General features: G+C 35.7%; 2 protein-coding genes across 2 annotated transcripts; both read right to left on the bottom strand.

The window, feature by feature from the left end:
• Window positions 1-8800: 8800 nt before the first annotated feature.
• Window positions 8801-11674, bottom strand: LOC137742937 (receptor-like protein 7). Its single transcript, XM_068482873.1, has one exon. The coding sequence runs from the start codon at window positions 11672-11674 to the stop codon at window positions 8801-8803; it is 2874 nt and encodes a 957-aa protein (XP_068338974.1).
• A 1865-nt stretch (window positions 11675-13539) lies between these two features.
• On the bottom strand, window positions 13540-14871 carry LOC137742936 (uncharacterized mitochondrial protein AtMg00810-like). The gene is made up of 4 exons (XM_068482872.1): window positions 14729-14871; window positions 14506-14569; window positions 13998-14303; window positions 13540-13557 (listed from the first exon to the last, which is right to left on the bottom strand). The coding sequence occupies exons 1-4, from the start codon at window positions 14869-14871 to the stop codon at window positions 13540-13542; spliced, it is 531 nt and encodes a 176-aa protein (XP_068338973.1).
• Between the last annotated feature and the right edge of the window lie 13018 nt (window positions 14872-27889).

Below are 27889 nucleotides of genomic sequence, written 5' to 3'. Positions count from 1 at the left end.
AGAACGCTCTTTTCATGCTCTCCCAAGAAGTAACGGTCCCAGGTGCCAATTCATAAAGCCAATCCTTAGCCTTTTCTACAAGAGAGAATGGAAAAGCTTTCATCTTCAAAATATTCCCATCAACGTTAATGGGTGTCATGCTTGAGCATACAACTTCAAACTCCTTCAAATGCTTGTTTGGATCTTCCATGGACAGCCCATGGTACTTGGGAATATGATGCAGCAAGCTTGACTTCAATTCGAACTCATCGGTCTTGCCTTGGGCCGCCCTAGGATATTGAATGCATAATGGCATGGCATTATCTAATCCCGAGGCAGAAAGCTCCTTGATTGTTCGATTCTCTATCGCCATGACCTGTTCTTCTTCCTCCACTTCTTCTTCTTCAGATTCGGCCTCAGAACTAGAACTAGGTGGATTAGGTTCTGGTTGCTTCCTCTTTCTTCTCAAAGTTCGTTCAAAATCGTCGTCAAACTCCAAGATATTCTCACGAACGGGATGAGAACTACGAGTCATACACTTGTACCTAGAACAATGAAGCAAAAGAATTTAGCAACTCTCTTAGAAGCACGGCAAACACACCCAAAACAAGGAATATGTCACGGCACACAAACAAAAGCAAACAGATTATGCACGGCAAACACAAAAAAAAAATAAAAAGAAAGAACAAATACACACACTCGACTCTTGACCTTAAGACACACTTTGACCCGACACAAACACAAGGGATTAGCTTCAAGGCCAAAATGAATACAACCGAGCGACCACGGAGTGTCTTAAAGGGTATTGTGTGATTACTATTTTCTTGGTTTACATAAATGGCTGAGTAGTTCAAGACATCGCATTCACTAATTAGCCAAGTAAATCTGATAGAAATTCTCTATAGAAGGTTCAAGGCCAAAAGCTACCTATCCTGATGCGGTACTTTTCCTACTAAATTCTCTCTCTAGTGTCCGCATTGTCATTTGCATAGTATTGAGTCAATTTCCATTCATGCGGAGGATTTTAATATTGTTATATATTAAATTTATTAATTGAATGAAAATTAGAAGTAGAGCTTTTTGGTAGAAAGATGTCTCTATTCAAATGAAAATTTGCAACTTTTGACTCTTCATTAATAGTCACATACTTTCTAAAGATGTATCTCAAATTCTATAAATAGGGAAGTCCCCTATAAACATAAAATAGCATTTAATTATACATATATTCATGCGTATAGTGCACTAAATATTAGAGAGTCGTTGTATCATACCCCGATCCGGAATGTCAACCTGAACACCCGAATCGTGATCTGATGGCCATCACCTGAAGGGTGACAAAGCCAAAAAGTAAAAATGAAAAATAAAAACTTCTCTTATACAAGTAATTATTACAAAATCCTTACAGAGTAAAAATAATAAAAACTCTTAAATCCCTTGTCTAACCAAATCTCTGCTCGTCAAACACATGTCTTGTTAAATAACTTATCTGTAAAATAAAAGGATAAGGGGTGAGCAACAACCATCATCGTCGCTCAATGAGTAGAATATGTAATATGCCAGTTAAGCGATGTCATTTTAGTCACTATAAAAACTACAATAATAATATCAAATCATTATGCACGTAGTGCCATATCACATCATCCCTTTACACGTTCATTATATCCTTCATAATTAGTAACTCACCACGTGACTTCTATTGACCATTCTGCCCTAATGTTCTCATGTGCAGTTTACATTTATCTCTCGGATTAATGCAACACTAAAGTTCTCATGCTCCATGAACAATTCCAAATATTCACATATCACTATATTAATAATTCCGAAAGCATTTCCACAAATCCAACATGCTTGACTAGAAATAGAGATATTTGAAAATAGTATAATTTGCAACACATTACATAAACCACTCACCTTAATAATCCGATATTTGGCAAGACAACCCAACTAATAATCTCCACACACCAAACCCCTAATTTTAACGAATGTTCCTGAATGCTCCGTCTTGTTTTTGGGGCTCTCGGCAGCTCTCTGCAACTCTGCTCTCTGTGCGTGCAGATGAAATGAAAGAGTTTGAGGGAAAGAGAGATGTAAAATAGAGAGTGAGCGACAGAGTGGGTGGGAGACACGGAAGAGTGGAAGAGAGTAAAAATATAATAAGATTTGTAAGTGGGAATGAGATGGCAGAAAGTGAGGGAAAAGGGCGGGGAGGGGGAGAAGGTGTGATGATTGTGTTGTAGTGTTTTGATAAAATAATAAAATATAGGATGATTGATGATAAAATAATAAAATGGAAATGATGGTTTGTGTAGTGTGGTAGGTAGTGTGGGTGGGAAGGATCTCACTACACCTAATTTAAAATTTCACAGAAGCCTAACCAAAAACGGGTTCTCACACGTTGAGTTTATATGTGAGGGTTTTAATACAATCGTGGTTTATAGAGTCATATAGTTTGAAATGTTGCTATTACAAACACGTGATTATTATATTTTGGGAGACAAGTGCTGATGAATCATGAGCATTGTAGTGGAACGTAAATTTATCTTAAGAACAAAATGTTCAACATTTGCCTCGATCGTATTTTCAGATTTTTCTAATCCATTATATCATGTTCATTTAATTATTATTTTTTTTTATTGAACATGTTCATTTAATTTTGGTTACTCATTTGTATGCATTAATTTTGATATATAATTTGCATGAATTATTTCTTAATTTTCTATGTGATTTAATATAACTATTGGACCTTATTTTTCTAACAAAGTATACACTATAATTTATGGAGAAAATTTTCATTATGACCGGAACATGTGTTTTTATATAAGAGGTGAAAAATTTTATTTTTTAAGTTATTAACTTTTTAATACACATATTTTACCATTTGTATAATACCACGTAGTGTACCATCCTGAACTCTGATCACACTTAAAAATCTCTCATAATTTATAATGTTGAGCAAAAATGTTTCCTTCCATATCTGATTGATGCTACCGTTGCAATTTGTTTTTGTGCAATATCCTACTTTTTGGTTTTTTTTTTTTTTTTTTTTTGTCAAACATACTTTTTCATCTTTCAATTTGCTTTCATTCAATTTGATTTTTTATTCTATATATATTCCCTCCCTCCCCCCCCCCCCCCCCCCCCCCCCCCCGCGCGCTTCAACACACGTTCTACCACTTTGGGGCCAAATATTTGTATTAGTATTTAATTAATGTGAACTTTTATTATAAATTATTTCTCTATGCAAAATTTAAAATATAAATAGAAATTATTAAAAAAAGACATAAAGTAATAATTTAATTTGACATATCTAGTGGAAAACAAAACTTTAAAAAGAAAATATAAAATTCAATTTAAAGTTTATCTTTAAAATTTGACATCTTATTTGGAGATACTCCAATACATTTGTTCTGATTTTTTTAATAACAAGTAAAATACTTGGATTAGATCATCTCCAAAGTAGAGGTGTCAAACTTTGAACATAAAATTTAAATTTGACAATTTATGTGACATTCTTCTTTGGAGATACTCCAATACATTTGTACTGATTTTTTTATTAACAAGTAAAATACTTGGATTAGAGCATCTCCAAAGTAGAAGTGTCAAACTTTGAACATAAAATTTAAATTTGACAGTTTATGTGACATTTTGACATCTTTTAAAGTTTTACTCTCTACTAGATATGTCAAATTAAATTATTATTTTATTATATTATAAAAGCATCTCCAAAAGAGACGTTAAATTCATATGGCTAACTTGGCAATTTGATATATTGTCAATATTTTCCTTTTATTCGATATGTCAAAATTTATTGCTTAATTTATTGTTTTTTTTTTTAACAAAAATAATAAAAGTTGGGTTGTTGTTGGTTTAAAAAATATACAATAATACTTAAATATGCTAGAATTTAAGATAAGGCAAGTGAAATGCCTTTGGAAATAGCAAAAACATATTTGAAAGCAATTTCAAATTTGACATCTTTTTATCTATGTTAGTTTATGTCAAATTTGACATCTCGATTGTAGAAAATAGTATACCATTCGTTATTGTTATATGTTTATGTGATATTTTTGATATCTCATTTAGAAATGGTCTTATACAACTAAACCCTACGAAATCATGTTTCCATCTTCGTTTCCCATGTCTTCAAACCCTTCTTTTTTGACTGGCAATGGTGGGAAAAAAATTAACATATCGGTAAGAAAGAAAAAAGTTGTCACATCATTCTAGCTTTTTTATATCACTAGGTGGACTTGAAGTCGTGCTTCACTTTGCCGTGGTGATGAATGAAACGCCAAATATCCCCTGCTAATCTATCTACCTATTGCTTTTTTTTTTTTTTTTTAGGAGAAACCATCTACCTATCGTTTGTCCCACTTTTAAGGCTTAAAGTCTTGAACCAAATTACACGGCTTTCACTATCACCACAAACATTCTCGTCAAGGGATTAGTGTTTATCCTACTAATTCATTAAGGTTTAGTCTTGAACCAAATTATACGCCTTTGACTATCACCATAAAGTGTTTGGAGGTGTTTGTTAAAAGAGAAATGAGGAGACTTTTAAAAGCCAAACTCATCATGGACTTGTTGCCACCTCATTCTTTGACTAATATTTTATAATATCAGGACGAAAATTAACGTTAAATTATAAGGTAATAGAGTATCCATAGAGAATCCTACTTTGAAAGAGTTAGTCTCCTTAGCATTTCTCTTATTATAGTCACATTCTTGGACAATTGAGAAACAAGTTGGAGGAAGCTTCAACCAAAGATATTTTTGTTGGATATGGCAAAACTGAAAAAGGCTATGCTGTGTAGAATCTTGAAACCAAGTAGATTCTATTGTCAAGGTGTGTTATATTTGATGTGAATGCTAATTGGAATCGGGAAACTGAAAAAGAGCTGCCAAAGACCATTTGTGCAAATTTGAAGCTGGATGAAAAATTAAAGGGAGTTGAAATAGATGAAGGTGAGTCTGGTATACCTCTTACTTAGAAGGGAGAAATACACATACAAATTTGCTTCAAACTTAGTAATGCCCTTGTGCATTTCTTATGGATTCCTCGCACCTCTACATCATGGCGTCACATGACCATCTTGGATGTATCTCTAGATTGGAGCGTGTACGTACAAATGAAGAACAATGAATGACATTGAAGAAAAACAAAATAATACAAGGTACAAAAAAAAGGTTAAACTGCGAAGATCCCATGGTTTTTTTTTTGGGGTGATTAAAAATGTTTTTCGCTCCGATGTAAAGGACAAGAACTGAACTCCTTTTAGAAATGCAACTCCTCATTGCTTTCTTTCGATAAGCTGAAAGCTAGGTGAGTGGTTACAAATAATGTTGATTATGTGTATGATAAGTATACATCATAATTTATGATGGCGAGCAAAAATATTCTCTTTCATATCTGATTGATGTTATATATATATATATCCCTGTGCTTCAACGCACGTCCTTCCACTTTGTGGTCAAATATTTGTATTTGTACATAATTAATGTGAACATTTATTATGAAATATTTTTCTATGACAAATGACTTTCTACCATAATGGTAGAGAGCAGTGTTGCCCCTACACCATGCGGTATGGGTTTGAACTCATGTTTCCTAATCTAACATTTAATCTAATAAATCTATCAAATGACAAAAATAAATAAATAAATAAATAAAAATCTCCATGTAAAATTTAAAATATAAAGTAGAAATTATAAAAAGGAAATAACGTAGTAAAATAATAATTTAATTTAACATATCCAGTAGAGAGCAAAACTTAAAAGATGACAAATTCAAATTTAAAATTTATGTTTAAAATTTGACATCTCTTTTGAAAATGCTCCAACACGTTTGTCATGCTCGAAACTTTTTTAATTGGCAATGGTGGAAAAAAAATTAACAAATTGGTAAGAAAAAAAAAGTTGTCACTTTTCATCATACTAGCAATTTTTTATGGGATATGATATCCACACACCCCATTTTACTTCTCACACACCTTTTTAATTTTCGGCCGTCGGATCAAATGAATTGAAGAAAATCAATAGACAAAAATTATCAAGGGGTGTGTGAGAAGTAAAATAAGGTGTGTGGATAGCACACCCCTTTTTATATCTGCAGGTTGAGACTTGAAGTCGTGTTTCACTTTGTCGTGGTGGTGAATGAAACGCCAAAGATCCCCTGCTTAAATCTGGCACACATATCATGTTTTTTGTGTTCGTGTCGTTTTTGTGACATACTCGATATCTTAACGGGTCGTGTTGTGTAACATTCGTTAAAGTAAAGAGGTAATATGACCCGACCCGAAATCGATCTGTTAATATTATCAGTTAATACCCGACCCGTTACCTGTTAAAGAAAATATATTTTAAATCAATAAATAATGAAAATGAAAAACATAATTTGATTCAAAAAATAGAAAACAAAATACTAAATTTGTATGCATACCACATTGTTACATAAATATTACTTCCAAAAAAAAAAAAAAAAAAAAAAAAAAAAAAACTATGCTCTCTGTAAATGATGATGTTTTCAAGAGTTTCTTGGTAGTCTAAATTTATAGTTCCATTTTTTCCACTGATATCCAATATGATAATGTGTCTTACTGCTCGATTTATTTCTTACTCATGATCATAGAGTTGTTAGAGCAAGGGTTGTCAATAGTGGGTTCTGTGTGGTGGTTGAGGGTGGTTTGGCTTGCGACGAACTCAAATGCAATGGTTGTTCAGTCAAAGATTTCTCTGGAGAAGGCTTCTCGGACCTCAACACAGCTCCCCAAGGGATTGGCACTTTGTTGTGTAGTCAGGCTCTTGCTTGTTGATTGTGCTACATGAAGAGAACAAAGTTAGTTCTGAAAGGTGCCTTTGTGGGGCTTTAGGTGTAGGCCTTGAGGCTCGCAATCAAAACTAACTAAGTGCTAGGCGTGCCACTGCTATCTTAGTATAGCAGATGTAGAAAAAGTGTGTTTTAAGTCAATTACTTGCGCCCCAAATTACTCAAGCTTCTTGTTATCAAAGGATTGTCTTGGATGAGTTAAGTCCACATTAAGTTCTTTTTCTTGCCTTGTAAACAAGGACTTTTAGTTCATGGTCTTGTATGTTCGAATGGAGGGAGTCCAGAGCCCCTTAAGTCATTTGTTTGGTTCCAAGTTACTTTTGATGACAATATATCCATTAACCTAACCAGATCAAGATACAAATGAGACTCTTAAATAGAAAAACAGGTGGAAATAACTTGAATATATGTTGGAAAATGCATTAAGTAATAGATCTACTAATTTAGAAAACAAACAAAGAGTTTCGGACAAGATTTCACCTTGTTTGGCAAGGTTGAACTTCTTGCAGTCACTTCTCTTTGAATTTACAAGGGTTATTTGCTAAAGAGGGATGGATGGTAAACCAGTTTACACGAAGGAATCGATACTACACCACCAAGGGAGGTAGCAGAGCTTTTGTACTAGACAAGAGATAGCTTTTTCAGAGAACTATTTCTAAAAAGGACTGAATCTGGGTTAATTTCAGCTTTTAGATGCAAATCTGGCTTGAGGGCAGAGTTTGTATATTTGTTTGTTTGATTCGTTGAGTGTCCTTGTCCCCGTTGTCTCTTCTTCCTTTTATAGGTAGTGAAGCCCGACTGATGTAACTTTTGTTCTTGCTCGAAAGTACTTAGAGGGTAGTGAGCCATCAGCTTTTTACTTATAATGCCACTGGAAAGTGTTCTTTGGCTTGTAGTATGTTAGTCTCCATCACTTGTCATTTCAATGGTAAGCACGTGACTTGTATCTTGGTTGAGAAGGCTTCAATTTGCCTCTAGGCTCGATGTTGGGCTTCGGGCAAGTCCCTTTTTAATTGGCATCCTTGGGCTTTCCTTCATTTAAGCTCAATGTTCAAATATTAACCCAAACAATGGTATTAGGAATTATTTATTTCATTATTTGTATGAATCGGTCGTTTGTAGAATTAAATCGTAAAAACTTGTTTTAGCCCTACCCATAGTTTAATTGGTGTCTTGGATGTAAAACCAAGTTGAAAAATTTCTTACCAATGGTATTACTATTTGATAATTTTGTAATCCTTGAATTTATGTTTTTTTTTTTTTTTTAATATTTAACTTATTGGGCACAATAATGAAAACAGTGCTAACATTGAATGGAAAAGTACTGACAACTTTGTCAGAACAGAGGCACAAAAAATCTTTTAATTGTGCTTACATCTTTGAGCACAAAATATGGTATGGTGCCCCTTGACCAAAGGGAACGCTCGTAGAGGGTACACATAAGATTTTAGTTGTTGCACTGTTGCTATTGGTGTAAGGGTACATATGTCAGTGCCCTTAGGCCTAGTAGGGCACAAATAACTTTTTGTGTGCTTTGGCCATATTTTTTCTGGAGTGACCATTTGGATCTCTTTAACCAAATAGGCGATCTGTATTAAACAAAATTTGTTAAAAAATTAATTTTGATTTCCAAAAAAAGAAAGAAAAGAAAGTGAATTAAGAGACCAAAAATCCAAGCAAGATTTTTATTTTTTATTTTTATAGAAACCCTCAGCAGTACGAGAAAAATTTTGTTGATAACAAAAAAAGAAAGTTACATATAGTCAGGGGAGGACATAAACCTTACCCCTCTAGAAATGAAAACACAAAAGATACAAATAAAAAAAGAGGGGACATTAAACCTAACCCCTCCAAAGCCAAACCTAAAAGGTCTAAACCAACCAAGTCAAACAAACTTATACTAACCCACATATTATAAGATACCACCATAAACCAGACCACACAAAATAGTACAACAGACACAACAGCTGCAACATGAACATGAATTAAATAGGACTAAGTCCTTTGCCCTCTACTCCCCTTTTTGGCTCTTGGCTGCCTCGTCCTCTTGCTAAATGTCTCTACAAACCATTCATGCTTCTTCTCCGCAAAAGCGTTCCCGGCAACGAATCCAACAATTAGACCACAAAAAACTCCAGGAAGAACCACGTACCAATCAAACTTAAATGGAATTTCAGGGTCTTCATCTTCTTCAAAAACTGAAGGTGGCGACGGTGTTAAGCTCTTCGAATCCTTGCATTTCTTTGACAGAGGTTTTCCGCACAAACCTGAGTTTCCTTGGTACGAATCCTCCTGAAATGTATTAAATTGCTGGCCAAGTGGTATAGGCCCCCAAAGATGGTTATGGGATACGTTGAAATACTCAAGGAAATTGAGTTGCACTAAAGTACTGGGGATACTTCCTGAGAACTGGTTTCCAGAGAGATCCAATGATTCAAGAGCTGTCAAGTTCCCAAGAGATGCGGGAATGAGACCATTGAAAGTGTTATTGGAGAGGTTTAGCAAATGAAGGCCTCTTAGTTTCCCAATGATACCTGTTGGAATCTCACCTTCAAATTTATTACTTGACAGATCTACGAGTCTAAGAAGATATGGAGTCCTCAAATATTTCAACTCGACCCCTTTTGCAAGAATTGTAATCTTGTATGGATAATTATAAGTGACATCATCTGGGCTAGCGGAAGAGACTACTTCAAAATAAGTTTGATTGGTTTCATTAACAAACTTCATGAAATTCCAGTTCTCCAAGTAGTTAGAGGGCAACATACCGGAAAAACCATTGTGAGATAGATCAATGATGCACAAGTTTGGGAACTCATGGTTGGTTGCAGGCTTCCCAATTATTCCATGAAATTCATTATGACACAAAATGAGAGCCTTTAACACCGGAAGTCCTCCTAACAAAGACGGGAAGATGTCTCTGATGTAATTGTTTCCGAGGTTAAGAAACTCCAACTGAGTGCAATGGGCCATGGATCTTGGTACCTTTCCGTGCAAATGATTGTAACTTAAATCTACCATTCTCAAACTATTTTTGTTTGGACATAGTTGAGGAATATCTCCATCAAAAGAATTGTTTGGCAAGTTGAGTACTTCCAAGGCACTGGAGTTCCCCAAACACTGTGGAAGCATACCACTTAGGTTGTTGTTGGCCAAATCCAGAACTTGTAGATTCTTGTTGCAGAACAATGGCGAAATCTCTCCATTATAATCATTGTTTGAAACAACATAAAGAATTATTGATTGGGGTGGAATTGGCAGTGAACCTTGTAACAAGTTTGACTCCATCGCAAAATACAACAGATTTTTCCATGGAAGAATTAGTGGATTTTGGTCAAATGACTCGAGACCAGTTAAGAAGTTAAATGACAGATCCAGATTCCACAGCGTTTCTCTAGATGCATTCCAGAACCATTTTGGTATTTGGCCATGAATATTATTGTCAGAGAGATGTAGATCATACAACTCGTCCTGATTTTTCAAAAACTCGGGAAATTCTGTTAAGTTGCATGAATCCAACCACAGAAGTTGAAACTTTGGAAGAGTAGCGTTCAAATTGGGTTTAATTTGCAGAGAAAATTGGTTGGACGACAACCGAAGATTGTTTAAATTTTTGAGGTTGGAAAACTGATCAAATTCAACTAATCCGCTCAACTTATTAAAGGAAAGGTCTAGATAAATTAGTTGGGCCAAATTCCTTGTAACCCAAGATGGGATTTTACCAGTTAGTTCATTAGACCCCAAGTCTAGTTGGGTAAGTTGTGTCAAGTTAGCAAGAAAACATGGGAATTGTCCCGTTAAGTTGGTATACGCAAGTCCCAAATGATCAAGTTTGGTTAGCTTTCCAACCCAAGACCAGGAATAATTAGATACTAAAGATTGATCATAAAATGAAGAAATGTCAAGGTAAACGAGCTGAGTAAGGTTTCTGAGTGAAGATGGAACATGGGGGTCAAACAGACAAAAAGAGATGCTAAATAGAATTAAAGAACGAAGATTTCCAATTGACGTAGGGAGTGGACCGGAGAAACTTGTTTCCCCAACGGCCAATTTCTTGAAGCAATTGGTAAAGTTAAAGTTAGGAAAATGACCTGTTAGTTGTAAGTTATATTGAAGATTAAGAACCTTTAAGTTTGGTAGGTGGAAAACACTGACAGGGAACTCCCCATAGAACCCACAATCGTTAAGTTTGAGAGATGTGAGGGATGATGCATTTACAAAGTTATCAGGAAAAGTGGAGAATATTTCTACCCAACCAAGATGAAGTTGTTTTAAGTTGGTCATGTTTTGGACTAGGCTTCTTAGATTGGCTTTTGTTAGTGTTAATTTACCATTGTCTGACAAATCAAGGGAAGATAGCTTTGATAGCTTTGAAATTTCAGCTGGAACTTGGCCAGAAAATAAGGACTGTGAAAGGTCGAGATAGGTTAGACTCGTAAGGTCACGGCCTAATCTTGATGGTATTTGAGAGAAATTGAAGTGGTTATCTGAGAGATCAAGCCTCTGCAAGTGTACAAGTCGGAAGAGGCTGCTGTTGGAGTTGATAGAACCATAGAGACAGCTGCTGCCAAGTTCAAGGCCAATGACATGGCCGGACTCTTCATCGCACTCAACACCATCCCACGAACAACAGTTAGTCTGATTCTGATGTCCTCCTTTTGGCGTCCAAGATGTAACCTTTGGATAAGCATAAGACTCCTCAGAAGCGAACCTTTTAACCTGAAAGCTATTCTTGAATTGTAACAATGCAGAGCACTCAGCGAAATGTGCAAGTGTCTGCACAAATGAAAAACAGTGAGTGACATTGAGTAAAAGCAAAACAACACAACGTACGGAAAACAAGTTAAACCATGAAGATATCATTCCCATTCCCGTTCCCTCTCCCATAACTGTTTCTTTCTTTTTTTTTTTTTTTTTTTTTTCCTTTTGCCAATGACTAAATGTTTTTTCGTTCTGTTGTAAACAAGGAGAGCAACTAAGGTCCTTTTATAGACACAACTTCTCAATGCTTTCTTTCCAGAAGCTGAAGCATGAAAGGTGTGTGGTATTAGTTGAAGTTGAGTGGATTAGTAAAAAAAACCAAGGGTGAAAGGAAGACGATCTCGAAGATGAATAGGTGATTTTATTTATTTATTTATTTTTTAATGAAACCCTACGAAATCACGTTTTCCATCTTCTGCTCCCATATCTTCAAACGCTTCCTTTTTTTGAGACGACTTTGCTAGTGGTTGACTAGCAATGGTGTAAAAAATATTAACATATTTCCACCTTGCTAGTGGTTGACTAGTAATGGTGTAAAAAATATTAACATATTTCCACCTTCAACTCACATATTTGTGGCGGAGGAGACTTGGAGTTGTGTTTCACTTTGCCATGGTGGCGAATGAAACGCCAAAGATCCCCTTCTAATTAACTTATAATTGAGGGGGTGGGTTGGGACGGTTTTTAACCTTCCTTTATTCTCAGCGAGTTTTGATGAATTAATTATGCATAGATACTACAAAAGTAATGTTTATCAAGATCGGATTATCGATACTATTATTAAATAGAATTCTTTTTGTCAAATTAGTGATGTCAAATTACTCCGTTTCCAAATTATTATAATTGTTTTAAACCATGAAGAAAAATGAAGTTTTAACGAAAATCACTGTTCATTTTAATGAAAAATCACATTTTTACATTAAAAAGTCAATCCTGATGTTATTCACTTTACCTTTTATTTTGTTCTTATCGTTAAAACTCAAAGTTTTCAAACTATTTTTATTAATTTTCATTAAAGAAAAAAATTGTAAAAAAATTTATAACCTCTCACCGGGAGTCGGTGGCTCCCAACTACCTCCTGTCCCCGCCTCTTCCATCTCCTCTTCCATCAATTTCTTTCATGTTTATCACGCTGGCTGAAGTCATGTTCCATAGTGGAACTGGAACTTCCACTTATACTTTTCCATTAATTCATAATTGCTAAAATGCTAATCAGCTAGTTTTGGTTTGTCCCACTTTTAAGGGAGTATTATTGCTCACTACCATTAACCTAGGTGTGTGCTCATCATAAATCTGTTGAATATTTATTGACAATCAATGACAAATTTTTCTATAGAAATAAATTCGAATATACTAGTAAATAATAAATGCAACTTAATAATTTGGTAGAGTATGAACAAAACGAAATTAATATAGTAAAAAAAAAGTGACCAAGACTTGCGTAGAGCAATATCTGAAATAGAATTTCGTCCCTATTCAGTGCTTGTAGTTTGATGGACATTTGCTTCACCAGGATTCAACGATCAAACCAGGATTCTAGCACTGGAAAACTTGGCTTCTGGTGAATATCATTGTGGTTCTCTTAGTAAAAAAGTTTTGGGATTTTAGAAGAAGAATTTGTTTTTTTTGTTTTTTAAATGCCATGCAAATGGATGTATATATAATGCAGATACGTCTGTTCGCAATTTGTTCAAAAAAAAAAAAAAAACAAAAAAGCCTGTTCACAATATGAATATGTGATGTATCCTTTGCGTGGCACCTTCGCAAAGAGATGTGTTGCTTTTTGGTGTTCTTTCTTCGTCTTTGCCTTTAGTGATTTTTATTTTAGGCTGAGAAAGATCATATGACGAAAGAGTGAAAATTATATCAGCATAAACATAAGATGGGAAATTGTAACATTAATCTGCATGCCATTTCTTGAATTGTTGCATTGTGACTTTCGAGTTTGTTTGAATATTAAAATTTTAACGGATCTACAAGTAAAGCACAAACTGAAACCAAAATCTTGTGAAACCAAACTGAACCCAAACCAAATTGTTTGGTTCTATTTCGGTTCTTACCCCAAAACTACATCGAACAGGACCGAAATAAATTTCGTTTTCAGGTTTACCCTAAAACTACATCAAACCAAAAATTGTCCACCCCTATAATTGAATGGTATCCTTGTTTGAAATTGTAAACATTTAAGGATTGTGTAAGGTCAATTGCATCCAAATTTGAGGGTGCAAATTGTAATTTATTCTAATATATGTTGGATATGATTACGATGATGTTGGCTTTATTATGTGTGTACGCAATATAAGATTGATGTATAGATATACACTTAATCAAAGGGTGTGATAAGATGTATGGCTTATCATAAGGGTTATACACTTTTACAAGCGATGTGATCCATACTAGGTGAGTGCATAAATTGACTTACCACACTTACAGCATAGGAAATATTCGGATGAGTGTGAGACAAATAAATCAACCTCCCCATTAGTCTTTGATATCTACCTCTATCAACCGGTTCCTGATTTGGATGAATCCCCAAATAATGTTTCTCCACGATGGGAGTGTCCGCAGGTTTGCATCCCAGCATGCCTGTTTCTTTTAATAAATCCAGAACATATTTATGTTCAGACAAGAAAATACCTCTAGATGACCAAGCTACTTCCACGCCAAGAAAATATTTCAAATCTCCCAAATTCTTCATCTCAAACTCAGCTATAAGGTTTTGTTCTAACTTCATCATCTATTCAGAATCATCACCCGTTATTATCATGTCATCCACATAAATAATTAAGGTTATCACTTTACCACTTCTCCGCTTCACAAATAATGTATGATCCGAGTGACTTTGATATACCATTCCTCCTCATAACTTGAGTAAATCTACCAAACCATGCACGAGGTGATTGCTTAGGTCCATAAAGTGACTTTCACAACCTACATACTCCAGTTTTTCCTCCAGCATTGTACCCTGGAGGGAAATCCATATATACCTCTTCTTCCAAGTGCCTATGAAGAAAAGCATTTTTCACATCAAACTGTTTCAGTGGCCAATTTAAATTTGCAGCTAAAGAAATCAGAACTCGTACTATATTCATCTTTGCTACTGGAGAAAAAGTTTCCTAATAATTAACACCATAAGTTTGAGTATAACCCTTTGCTAATAACCTTGCTTTATACCTGCCTACCGATTTGTCTGCCTTGTACTTGATTGTAAAGACCCATCTACACCCAACCGGTTTCTTGCCTTTAGGTAGCTCTGTTACCTCCCATGTATCATTCTTGTGTAGTGCCATCATTTCTTCATCCATTGCAACTGCCCATTTAGAATCCTTTAAGGCCTCCTCAACTCGTGTTGGTGCTTGGATTGCTTCCACATTATTTACCCAAGCTTGCTGTTCCGATGCAAGGTTTTTGCATGACACAAAATTTGCTATTGGATACTTTACTTTTCCTTTAGAAGAGAACCTGTCAGGAGGAACACCATGATTTTACCTTGGCGGCAACTTGTACGTACTTACATCATTATTTGGATTGGTTATATGAGCATCTGTAGTACTTACCTTAGGGATATTCAGAGTAGACACATTGGGTGGCACTATCGAGCTAGAGAGAGGGTGATGTGGGTTCTACAGGTGGCACTTCTTCCCTTGAAGTACTTGGTTCGGCAATAGGCTGCTGGACTGTTATAGCTTCCTCGGCAAGACCCTGTTGAAAGTCTACACTCATATAGGCATGCAGCAGTTGAAGGCCCATATCATTCTCGGTAGTTTCTTGCCGACAGACTGGTGTCCCATTTTCATCCTTGTCGTCAACACATGCTCCCCCTGAACTACATATCATATCCTCTGGTACCTCTAACAACCCAAGATCAATCACCACTAGTGTTCTCCCCCTAGTGATTTGAAGGTGGTGGGATCGAAGAATAAAAATACTTTGATTCAGAAAAAGTAACATCCACAGTCACATACATATGTCGAGTTTCAGGATGATAACACTTATACCCTTTCTGTTGGGAGGCAAACCTAACAAAAACGCACCAAAGGGCACATGGATCCAATTTGCTACGATGAATCCTGTGAATATGAACATATGCTACACATCCAAACACACGAAGAGTAAGGGTATTAGTGGATACTACAGGAACATGTTCCGTCAATACTTGAAGAAGTGTACAGAATTCTACAACCTGAGATGGCATACGGTTAATCACATACACAACATAGGTAACGACTTCAGGCCAAAAACGCTTAGGCATGGACGCACCAATAAGCAAGGCACGAGCAGTTTCCAAGATATGACGATTGTTTCTCTCAGCAATCCCATTCTATTGCAGAGTATGTGGACATGTAGTTTGATGAATAATTCCACAATCTTGTAGAAACTGGGATAGCTCAGAATTTATGTACTCTTCACCATTGTCAGAACGCAAAACTTTAATATCAATGGAATACTGAGTCTTAACCATCTGTTGAAACATACGAAACACATCATAAACCTCACTTTTATTTTTCAACATATACAACCACGTCATACAAGTGCAATCATCCACGAAAGTAACAAACCACCTAATTCCGAAGTAGTACTAACAAGGGAAGGCCCCCACACATCAGAGTGTACTAGTGCAAATGGAGAAGATCTTCTATTCATACTTGGAGGGAATGAAACACGATGACCTTTGGCTAAAATACATACTTCACATTTCAATTATGAGCCTTCAATACCACTGAACAAATCAGGTAATATATGTTTCAAATAACCAAACGATGCATACCCCAAACGACGATGCAATAACAATACATTCTGTAGATTACTATTACGTGACGAACGAACCAAATTAGCTCTTCCAGGAACCACATTATCCACATAATATAGCCCCTCTTTCTTAGTGCCATGCCCAATGATCTCCTTTGTCTAAATATCTTGAAGTAAGAAAATGAAGGATACATTACTACAACACAATCCAATTGTTCAGTAACTTGAGGTACAGACAATAAGTGATGGGACAATGACGGAACCAATAAACAATCATGTAACGGAAGAGAGGGTGAAATAGACACTGTTCCTGCTCCAACAACAGCAGCAGTAGTACCATTGGTAGTTGCCACAGACTTTCTATGAGAATCTTTCATGGACTGAAACAAAGTTCTATCATACGTCATATGATCCATTGCATCGGATCTAAAATCCAACCTGTATTGATCATTGTAATCACACACACGATAATAATACACGGCAATTATAGCACCAAACAAACAGAACCACACTGCAATCCAAGGCAGTAGCAGAAAACAGAAACACACTTACGGGGTCAATTGCAAAACCACAGCAATTGTACACCACTTTCCATGCTGCAAAAACACAAGCAGCAACACTAAAAGACAAAAAAATAATGGATTGTACGCTGCAATTCCAGCAACAGCCAATCCCTATTTTTTTCCTTTTTTGTTTTGGCAAACAACACGGCAAAACCATACACGGGCCGCAGCAAAGCACAGAACACGATACTACTCACGGAAAAGCTTGTAGCAACACGTTTACAGTGCTGGACTTGATTACAGTCGCAGCAGCACACAATTTTTGTTTAGGGTTCTGGATCGAAACCTAGCTCTTGATACCAAATAGAATTTTACGGATTAATTTTTCTGTATTTCACAATTCTGAATAAAAGGTACATACAATCCTTGTTACAAAAAAAAAAACAAAAATAAAGGACACATTATCCTTCCTAAAACATAACTCTAATAATTACAAAATATTTACATTCATTTTTTTCCTAAATATTGACTTATTCCAATATAACTGACACCATTGATTAAAGCGGATGTGTCAGTTTTTAGAGTTGATGTAAGTTGTATACGACAGGAATATCAAAATATCTATTTCAAAACCCTCGCACATCTCTTTCTCCTTCACTCTTCCTGCACCGCTGCACTCCCTTTCCCCCGCTGCACTCCTCTTCCCCTTCCCTACTGCACTTCTCCTTCACTCTCCATGGATGATCAATTCAAGGAGAAACTTGAGCATCCTAAACAAACCCCATAGCCTCCATTGCTTCAGCTTTTTTCTATTCCTGGTAAGAATCTCCCAAAAAATAAATTCAATTTTTGTTTTTGGGATAATTTTGGTTAATGGGTCTGACCCAATTAGTCTCGATTGTTCTGGGTGAAAGAAGTGTGTGTGGAATCAATGAGTTTCATATCCAGTTATCCTAATGGTGAAATCATGGAGTTTCTTTTATGTACCATCTCAAATTCCTAGTCAAAGACAAGATTCGTTTGTGAAATTTTCTTATACTCTACATAATTAAGTGCAATCTAGGTTGCCTGCCCACATATAACTGCAATCGGAAATTGAATGTCATCCATTTTTACAACTAGATATTGATTTCGAGTTCAATATATTTGAACAACTAGCTATTGATTTCTTCAATCTCGGTTTTATTTACACTTTCCTTCTCTAAAAGTGTCTTGAGTATTTTTCTTCTCGATGGGCTAGTACTAACAGAGTTAGTAAGTTACAATGGTGAAAGAAGGAGCTAATTGTTCAGTACCTGTAAATTTTGAATCATTTTGGATCATGTCCTGTGCGTTTTCATAAATATGTGTAAACGTTATTCTCTCTAATTTCACCTACCAGACAATTTAAGGAATGCCTTTGAACTTTATTTTTATTCTTTTTTTAATTATTAATTGATTTAGTGGCGGTTACGAACGACATCAGTATATATTTATCCGACATAATTACTCAACAATTAATGTCGCCTGACTCGCCTCTATCCAATGGGAGCATTAATGTCGCCTATATTTGACACCATTGACCTTTTTATAATTTAAAAGCTTTCTTTTTTCTTGGCAGTTTAAGGAAGCTAGCCGACAGCAAAAGCATTTTTGTGACGCAAGCAATGATGTCGGTTCTTTTATCCGCCAGTACATAAATTTTTGTTAGATTTTCATTAATATCCGACATAAATGGATTTTTCTTGTCGTTTTTTAAAGTGAAATTATTGGGTACTTTTATAGTAGTGCCGTTGCAAATACTTATTTTCTACGGGAAAAAGTCCTCGCTGTGCGTTGGAAATTGCTCCATTGGAAATATTTCTTACAACCAAAACGTTGTGTGGAAAAATATTTTTCCAATAATAAAATGTTATTTACAAAAGCACATAGTCGTTGCAATTACCATTACCGACAATTAACAATTATCGTAAATACGCACAAAAATATATTTTTGATGGTCAAGAGTGTCGTTAGAATTATACTTGTGAGTCCTACTTCGTCAGCAAAAATAGAATGATGCAACAATTTTTTTAAGGTTTATTATATTAACCTCCTACAAATTGTTGAATAAACCTCACATATATAATGCACCCTATATTTGCTTTTTCAATAAAAAATTATCTTAATACACCCCACATATTTCCCCATAATACCCTCACACCTCACATTCTCAATATACACCTTCCATTTTCTACATGCACCCCATATTTTCTGTACACCTCATATTTCTCAAATCTTATAAAGCTTTTAATTTGGACAAAAAATGCCGACTGGAATTTTGACAAAAGATGTCGTTTGAGATTTAAAGCATATGTGGGTTATTTTCAATTCCACCATTAAAACTCATGTCGTTTGTTTTTAATATTTGGTGGTAATTTTAGGTGCGTAATTCTTCATGTAATCCATGTGATCCCTAAAAGATGAATACGAACATAAAAGCTTGAATAACGTAGCAAAAGCAAGATTAAATAATTATCGATGTCGTCAAATTCACTAAAACAATAAAAATATGAAGTCTTCCTCATGTGAAGCTTCTGAAACAACATTTCGTGTTTCATTCGTCAAAAATAATTTTTCTCAATCAACATGCTTGTAGTTTTATTTGTTAGGATTTTGTTCAACAATGGAGGGTCGGAGGGATTTTGATAGTTGAAGAAGATAAATAATACGTTAAAAGTGATTTTGGGTGTATTTAGAAATTTTTTATTTTTTATTTTTAAACCTAATAAGGTCAAAATTGCCATTGCATAGTAGGGTAAATAAATCATTTAATATTAAATTTTAATATGGAATGCATTCAATATTTTGTGGGGTGCTAATATAAAAAGCCTTTTTTTTAAAGAACTTTAATAATATTTTCAATGGCAATTTTTGTTGAAAGAATTGTTTTATATTAATGAAATCATATATTAAACTACATATACAAAATCAACGTAAAAAATTTAAAGTACTTGTTACAATCCTATGATATGTCTTATAACGTTAGTCTTCCATGTCAACTTTAATCAACCGTCGACGAGTTCAAATTAGTGCTACGAACATTGATCCATAAGTATAATCTTTGTTTTGCCAAAAAGAAAAGACAACTTATATTAAGCACAATATAATCGTCAATTGATAAGAAACCCAAACAATAAAAATTAGAAAACAAACCATTATCTATCCTAGGTAAAAATAAAAAATGGATTCAGGCTCACCCGCAATTGATTCAAGCAAAACGTGCATTTCTCCCTTAGAAATATCCATTCTTAAGCACAAATGAGCCACTAGACTTTGCTCTTATAAGTTCTTACTTCAAAACATACATTTCATAAACCTCACATTTCTATCACCTTCAGCCTTTATGGCAGAATTCCTGATAGAACAACAAAGAACTTAGTACCCTTAACTAGCGAATTTGATCACTCGGATCATTAACATCATCATCTGCTATTTCATCTATTACTGGTTCATTCCTAACAGATTCTCGTTCTCCAAACCAACAAAAAACAGACTTTTGGACCTTGATAGTAAATAGAAAATTGCACGTATATAGCCCACCTTAAGCAGAATTTGTGTCACATCCTCATAGCTAGTCACATATTCCTAAATCAGATTCTCAACATAAAATCCATTCTTGGGGGTCATCCTTGATCTAAAAAAGATTAAAATAAAACCCATGAGTATCTTAACTAATGAAGATGAACTAAAAAAGAAAAAAGAAAAAAAAAAGCATCAGTGAAAGAACTTAATAATAAAGAAAACCTCCACCTCAAGGTTCTGCGGGGTTGGATCAAGTAATTCTCCAATTTGTTCGTTATGTATCTGTGGTAGAGAAAAATGTACAAAACACATTACTAAATAAGGATCCTTGATAATATATAGAAAGAATTTTAAAGAGTAACAACAAGTGGATACTACAGGTACGCCACAAAATACAAAATTGTCCTAGTTGAAATGACTGTTCATCGAAGGATATGAATTAGTGCCTATCCATATGACAAGTGTTTGGGTTAATATTTAAACATCGGGTTGCAGATGTGTGAAAGTCCAGAAACACCAATTCAAGGAAGACTTGCCCGAAGCCCAGAGAAAAATTGGCGCTTTCCCATTAATGCATAGGTCATGTGCCTATGATTTAAATGTCAAGTGATGGGGACTAACTCACAATCAGCCAAAAAACACTTTTCAGTGGCAGTACAAGTAAAAAGCTGATGACTCACTACCCTTCAATTGCTTTCGGGCAAGAGTAAAGCTACTGCAGTCAGGCTAATCTGCCTATAAAAGGAGGAAGAGGCCCCAGAGACAAGGACACTCAACCAATCAAACAAACAAACAAACAAACAAACTCTGCTCTCAAGCCAGATTTGCATCTAAAAGCTGTAATTAGCCCAAATCTTAGTCCTTTTCAGGATCATTCCCTACAAAAGCCATCTTTTGTCTAGTTTAGAAGCTCTGCTATCACCCCTAGTGGCATAGTATCGATTCCTTTGTGTAAACTTGTTTACCATCCATCCATTTTTAGCGTATAAACCCTGTAAACTCAAAAGAGAAGTGATTGCAAGAAGTTCAACCTTGCCCGACAAGGTGAAATCTTGCTCAAAGCTCTTTGTTTGTTTTATAAGTTAATAGATCTACTGCTTAATGTATTCTCCAACATGTTTTCAAGTCATGTCCATGTGTTTTCCTATTTCAAGAGTCTTATTTATGCCTGGATCTGGTCACTTTAATGGATACGCCTTCATTTAAAACCAACCAAGAACCGAGTAGATGACTTATGGGGATCTAGACTCCCCTTATTTGATCATACATGACTATGAACTGAAAGTCCTTGGTCACAAGGCAAGAAAAAGAACTTAATGTGGACTTAACCCATCCATGACAATCCTTTGATAACAAGAAGTCCAAGTAACTTGGGGTGCAAGTAATCAACTAAACACACTTGTTCTACATCTGCTATACTGAGATAGCAGTGGCACGCCTAACACTTGGTTAGTTTTGATTGCGAGCCTTAAGGCCTACATCTAAGGCCCTACAAAAGGCACCTTTCAAAACTAACTATCCTTTTCTTGCAGTACATCAGCAAGCAAGAGCTCGACTACACATCCAAAGTACCAATCCTTTGGGAAGCTATGTTGAGAGCCGAGGAGCCCGCTCCGGAGAGATCTTCGCCTGAACAACAAGATTGAAGTATTGTAAGCGGCTAAGGCATTTCTAACCACAGGTACGCCAACCATCCTAAAAACAGCTTCCTAGTACGAACTAAAAAGTAAACATGAATCAAAATCTGCCTGAATTTAGTTTTCGAAGCTAAGAAGATTAACAAAAATCCAATTCCTCACTCCTCATATTGTTCAGGTTTCGCCAAATCAGAGTTCAAAATTGTAATTCCATACAAATGTAGATTAATCAAAGAATCATACATGTCCGGATTTCAAACCAAAACCGAATCAAATGAAAATGTAAGGTCCCCAACAGATAAACTGCGCCACGAGACCTTCTTAACAGTCATCTCCCCAATTCGCACCATCTTTAGTAGGCCTAGTTCTCACAACCTATACAAATATCAAAAACCAAAAGTAATGATACAATTAAGGAATAAATAAATGACAACTCACATCTCAATTACCTCACTGATGGGTCCAGATGTGGCAGGAGTTTACCTCCGTCGATCGATCAATCTCACCCTGAAAATTAAGCAATTTCAAAATTAAGCTTCTAAAGTTTAAATTTTAAATTATTTAAAATTCTCAAGTCTCAGATTCTGAAATTAGACAAAAAACGCCTTCACCACCGGCAACATTTGTTTCTGGTCGCCCGATTCTGTGATCTTAGATTTGGATGAGAAGCTGGAGATGAGAAACACTTGTAAGTGGGGGAAGGACTTCAAGTTTTGACGTCGGCTGGCAGAGTAGCACCAAGTCGGACCGATTCTATACGAATTTCGATCAAAAGAGAAAGAGAAATCTCAGCACAAGTTATGTGCAATATAAGAAGGAACACATACATGAGCATATTGGAACGAAGTCTTGGGATTTTTACCTTAGAGCAGTTCCACCGTGAGAAAGACCCCCTCAGGCTATTTACTATTTAATCCATTCAATGAATAGTAACTGTCTTTAATAAACAGTAATTGCCTTTTGCATCTTCACCTCTACACTAAATAACCCTGGCAATAGGTAATAAAATATTAGTATTTTTTTATTTATAAAATAATACAAAATAACAATTAACGCATTCACGCTTATATGCCTGTCGGTGTCGTGTATCAATGTGGGTGACCGCTATATATATCCCTCCATCACCTTCCCACTAACAGCAGGTGCAGATATTTTAATATCCCAAATCAAATAAAATCTGCACTTGTTTACCTTTCTTCTTTGATCCCTTTCTTTTTGCATATCAAAATCAAAAACCCAAATTTTCAAATCCAATCTAACTGAAAAACGGGTTCCAAATTTTGTTAATTGTGGGTTTTGGAGAAACACAAAAAAAAGACATCAAAGAGGAACCCAAAAGAAAAAATGTATGAAATTTTACAAGATATGTCGTCTGCATGTCCGTCCTTGTCACCGGCACAGCCGGTTTTGTTGGAACCCATGTCTCCTGACCCTTAAAAAGCGCGGAGACGGCGTCGTCGGAATTGACAACTTCAACAGCTACTACGACCCGTCGTTGAAGAAGGCTCGCCGGTCACTCCTCAAGACCCACAGTGTTTTCATCGTTGAGGGCGACATAAACGACAATTGCCTTCTGGACAAGTTGTTCGATACAGTGGCATTCACCCATGTGATGCACTTGGCGGCTCAGGCTGGTGTCCGGTACACCATGGAGAACCCTTGCAGCAACATCACCGGCCTCGTGACACTTCTCGAAGTCTGCAAATCGGCCAATCCTCAGCCATCCATTGTTTGGGCCTCGTCCAGCTCTGTTTACGACATGACACAAAAAAATAAAAAATCCTGACGTCAGCCCATGTCAGACTGTTTTCGGGTGCTCGGGCCGGCACGAATCCACGACCTCTCCCTCGGGCTTGCTTAGACTCACTCGCCAGCCAATGCTAAGCTTCCTTCCTCGGGCAATCAAGCCCTGTTCCGTAGCTTGTCCCTCAAGCACGAGCTCCTGCTGGAGCTGCTCTTATAGAAGAAACTGCGGACTTGGGTGCGCAATTTGACGCGGCTGTGGTGTGTAGTAGAGGAACTCATGGTTTTCCTTTTTAGAGTTAAGTTCAGATTAGTGAATTTTGAGGGGTTTGTTATTGCAGAGGAGGGGAGGACGTGTTCATGACTTGCCGGGTTTTCTTCTGATTTCGAAAAGGTGGTATTGGGCTTGGGTTTGCAAAGGTGAGGCGTGTGGAAATTTTTTGATGAAGGCACAAATAGAGAGAAATGGAGAAGATTTTGATGAATGCAACTCTGAGGTTTTGAGAATGAAATGAAGCATAGAGGTTAGGGTTTTGTTTCTACAGAGGAAAGGCATAGTTGCAAGAGAGATGAAAATGAGGGGAGAGAGCTAAACGGTGCTGAGTTCTCTCTTTGAAAATAGAGAGTTAAGTTTTTGGATGCCATGCCAAAATTTTGGCAGCCCTCCAAAATTTTTGTCACCCGCCTCCAATTTTTTTTAATTATGAATGATTCTATTTTTTTTTTGGGGTCAAAATGTATGATTCTATTTGAATCTATCATTTTAACGGGATATGCATTCTATGAAATAAATTTCAACGATCCAATTGTTAAACTTGTTTGTATATACTTCAAGGTTGCATACGTATAAAATCACAAAAAAATAAATATTTAGAGATTAGGTAACATGACGAAATTTTTCTATGATTATAAAAGAAAAATCACGATTAAACGGTTTATTTAGCTCCGACTTTGATAATTTTTTTTAGTTTATTTATTTATTTTTTTACAGCTACACTTCTCGACCCTATTATAATGCAATGAACGAATTTGATCTTCAATTTAAAATATTTACACTAGCTGATACACAAAATCTTATGTTATACTTAATAGAAATATAAATTAAACTCCAAGAGTTTGTTGAATCTATCATTTTGACGAAATACGCATTCTATGAAACTACTTTCAACTATCCAACCATCAAAATTGTTTGTATATACTCCGAGATCACATGCGTAAAAAGTCACATAAGCCAACATTCAAATTAGGAATGAATTTTTTTTACGGTTGTAAATGACAAATCACGATTTAACGGTGATTTTAGCTTCGATTTTGATATTTTTTTTACAACTTCACTCCTCGACCCTATTAGAATACAATGAACAAATTTGATCTTCAATTTAAAATATTTACACTAGTGGATACAACAAAATCTTATGTTATACTTAATAGGAGTATAAAATAAACTCTTAGTGTTTGTTGAATCTATCGTTTTGACGAGATTCGCATTCTACAAAACTAGTTTCAACGATCCAACCGTCAAACTTATTTGTATATACTAAGAGATCACACGCGTTAAAAATCAATAAAAGAAATATTCAAAGATTAGGTAACGGGACAAAAAAATTCAACGGTAAAAAAGTCACGATTTTACAGTTATTTTAGCTCTGCTTTTGCTTTTTTTTTTACAAGTACATTCCTCAAAATCTTATGTTATACTTAATAAAAGTATAAAATAAACTCTAGTATTGTTGTAAACATTCCTAGTTTAAGTATGATTGTGTAAATCCTAGATTAGATTTGATTATAGTTGTCTTTTCCTATTGTATCTTGTATTCCTTGGGGATGAACGAATATCTTCTCACTCTCTCTTTTCCTTGTAGGAGGGATAACAACACATATTTCTCTACAATTCTACAAACACATCTCTCTCACTCTCTCTTCTCCTTGCCACCGGCCACCATAACCTTGTCAGATAAAATAGATCACAACACGTTATTAGCACACTCCTACCCGCTTAGGAATTTGACGTTGAAGAATTTTTTTTTTGCATCAAACCAGTTCATCCATATCGTCACGCAATCAGGTTCTTCCAAAACAACGGTTTTTATCTCACTATTTTTGCTGCCCTCATAGCATGAACATTCACCATAATGCATGACCCAACTTTATGTTTTTTGAATTTTAGATTCTATATAAATCGTGTATGCATTATATTCATAATTATTGAATTATGTGAATTTGATATTTGCCATGAATTGCATCAAATATATATACATGCATTATATTATTGAATTGCATATGCTTTGAATTGAATTGAATTGAAAAAAAAAAAAAAAAAAAAAAAAAAGCAAAAAGGGGAAACCAAATCAATCGGTGTCGTTAGGGTTCTTCGAACCCCCTAACCTTGCGCCACCAGACCTGCAACTTGCACCGAGCTGTAATCGGAGCTATCAGCTCCTGGCTTGGCCCTCTAATGGCATCTTGCTCCAACCCTTTTGGCTTTGGAGCTTCCCCAGCCCAAACCGTTTCTCCCAGGCCATGTGTGAAAAAAAAAAAAAAAAAAAGGAAAAAAAAATTGTTTTTTATTTTTGGGCTCGCCTGAAGCGGCCTACGTAATTTTATTTTTTTAAGCCACCCATGGGCTTATTTTTCTTTTGGGCCCTAAGTTTTATTTGCCTAATTATTTTAGGCCCAATGGGTTTTATATTTTTTCATCCATAATTTAATTTGGTCCGAAGTCCAAATAATTAATTCTATTATAATTATAGACCTAAAAGTCCTATTTCTTTCATATTTCTATGTATATATTTGTGTTTGCCTGCAGTAATATATGAACCTTAAGTTCATAATTATTTTGAAACCTGAAGTTTCTTATAAACATGTCTTGTTTGAAAACCTGAAGTTTTCATTTAAAAACATCACCCATGAAAACCCGAAGTTTTTTCATGCAAAATTAAACCAATACATGTCTATTAGAACCTGTATGTTCTACTCCCATGTAAATGGATTGATTTTTTCTCCATTACACTAACCACATCTTGTCCATCTATTTTGTGGTAGGAACATGTCGAATTTGAACAAACTTGACTTCACCATTTTGGAGGTCTCTGGAAGGAACTACCTCAAGTGGGTCCAAGATGTGAAGTTCTACCTTATTGCAAAGAACTTGCGTCCCTCTATTGAAGAAGAGATCGACAACCTTGTTGGCGAAGCTGAAAAGGCCACTGCTATGATCTTCATTCGAAGACATATCCATGACGCTCTGCAAACTGAACATCTTGCTGAGGAGGATTCACATGCAATATAGGTCGCTTTGGTTGATCGTTTTGATCACCAAAAGGACATATTCTTCCCTGAAGCAAGACATGACTGGCAGCATTTGGGCTTCTAAGACTTTAAGTCTATGAATGAATATAATTTTGAAGTTTGTCGAATCTGATCACTTCTTAAGTTTTGTAACGAAACTTTGACCGAAAATGATCTCTTGGAAAAGACCTATTCAACCTTCTCTGCTTCTAATATTGTCCTGCAGCAATAATATAGAGCTCAAAAGTTCACTAAGTTCTCAGATTTGATCTCTGTTTTACTTCTCGCTGAAAAGCAGAACCAGCTATTGATGAAGAATCATCAAGCTAGACCTATTGGGGCAACTGTTGTGCCTGAAACACATTATAGCAAAAACCAACGTCCAAAACGCCAAAATAGGCGTGGTAGGGGCGGCCAGAAGCCATCTCACCAAGGTCAACAGAATCAAGGCCCATCCAAGGGAGGAAACAAAGCCCAGAAGCGCCCAAACCTCACTCCCAAGGCCCTGAACTTCAAGAATAAGGGCAAAGCACCTGAAACCATGGATGCGGACATGTGTTATTGCTGTGGTTTAAAGGACCATTGGTCCTGTGTTTGCTAAGCTTCCAAGAAGGTTGTAGATGAATATCATTCTCGTTGTAAGAAGTTTGAATCAAACTTCGTGCAAGTGGACGAACTAGAGACTACAAAGATGGAGGTTTCTGACTTTCAAGAGGATACCATCCCTATGGAAGATTAGAATCTTAGACATAGAATTATTTTTTTCAGTTGAAATAAGACAATGGGGTCGAATTCCACCTAGTGGCCGAACCTCTACTTTGTTTTTGGTTGATTTTTGAACAATTTTCCTTTATGTTTGG

Source organism: Pyrus communis, chromosome 8 (genome assembly GCF_963583255.1).
Source record: "Pyrus communis chromosome 8, drPyrComm1.1, whole genome shotgun sequence".
NCBI lineage: Eukaryota > Viridiplantae > Streptophyta > Magnoliopsida > Rosales > Rosaceae > Pyrus > Pyrus communis.
This window is presented reverse-complemented; position numbering and strand designations above follow the sequence as displayed.

Coding starts and splice junctions, on each gene's coding strand:
- LOC137742937 (XM_068482873.1), bottom strand. CDS start 11,674: ATGGGAATGATATCTTCATGGTTTAACTTGTTTTCCGTACGTTGTGTT.
- LOC137742936 (XM_068482872.1), bottom strand. CDS start 14,871: ATGGATGAAGAAATGATGGCACTACACAAGAATGATACATGGGAGGTA. Junction 14,570..14,728: donor GTAGGCAGGTATAAAGCAAG/GTTATTAGCAAA, acceptor TTTTCTTCATAG/GCACTTGGAAGAAGAGGTAT. Junction 14,304..14,505: donor ATGCTGGAGGAAAAACTGGA/GTATGTAGGTTG, acceptor GATTCTGAATAG/ATGATGAAGTTAGAACAAAA.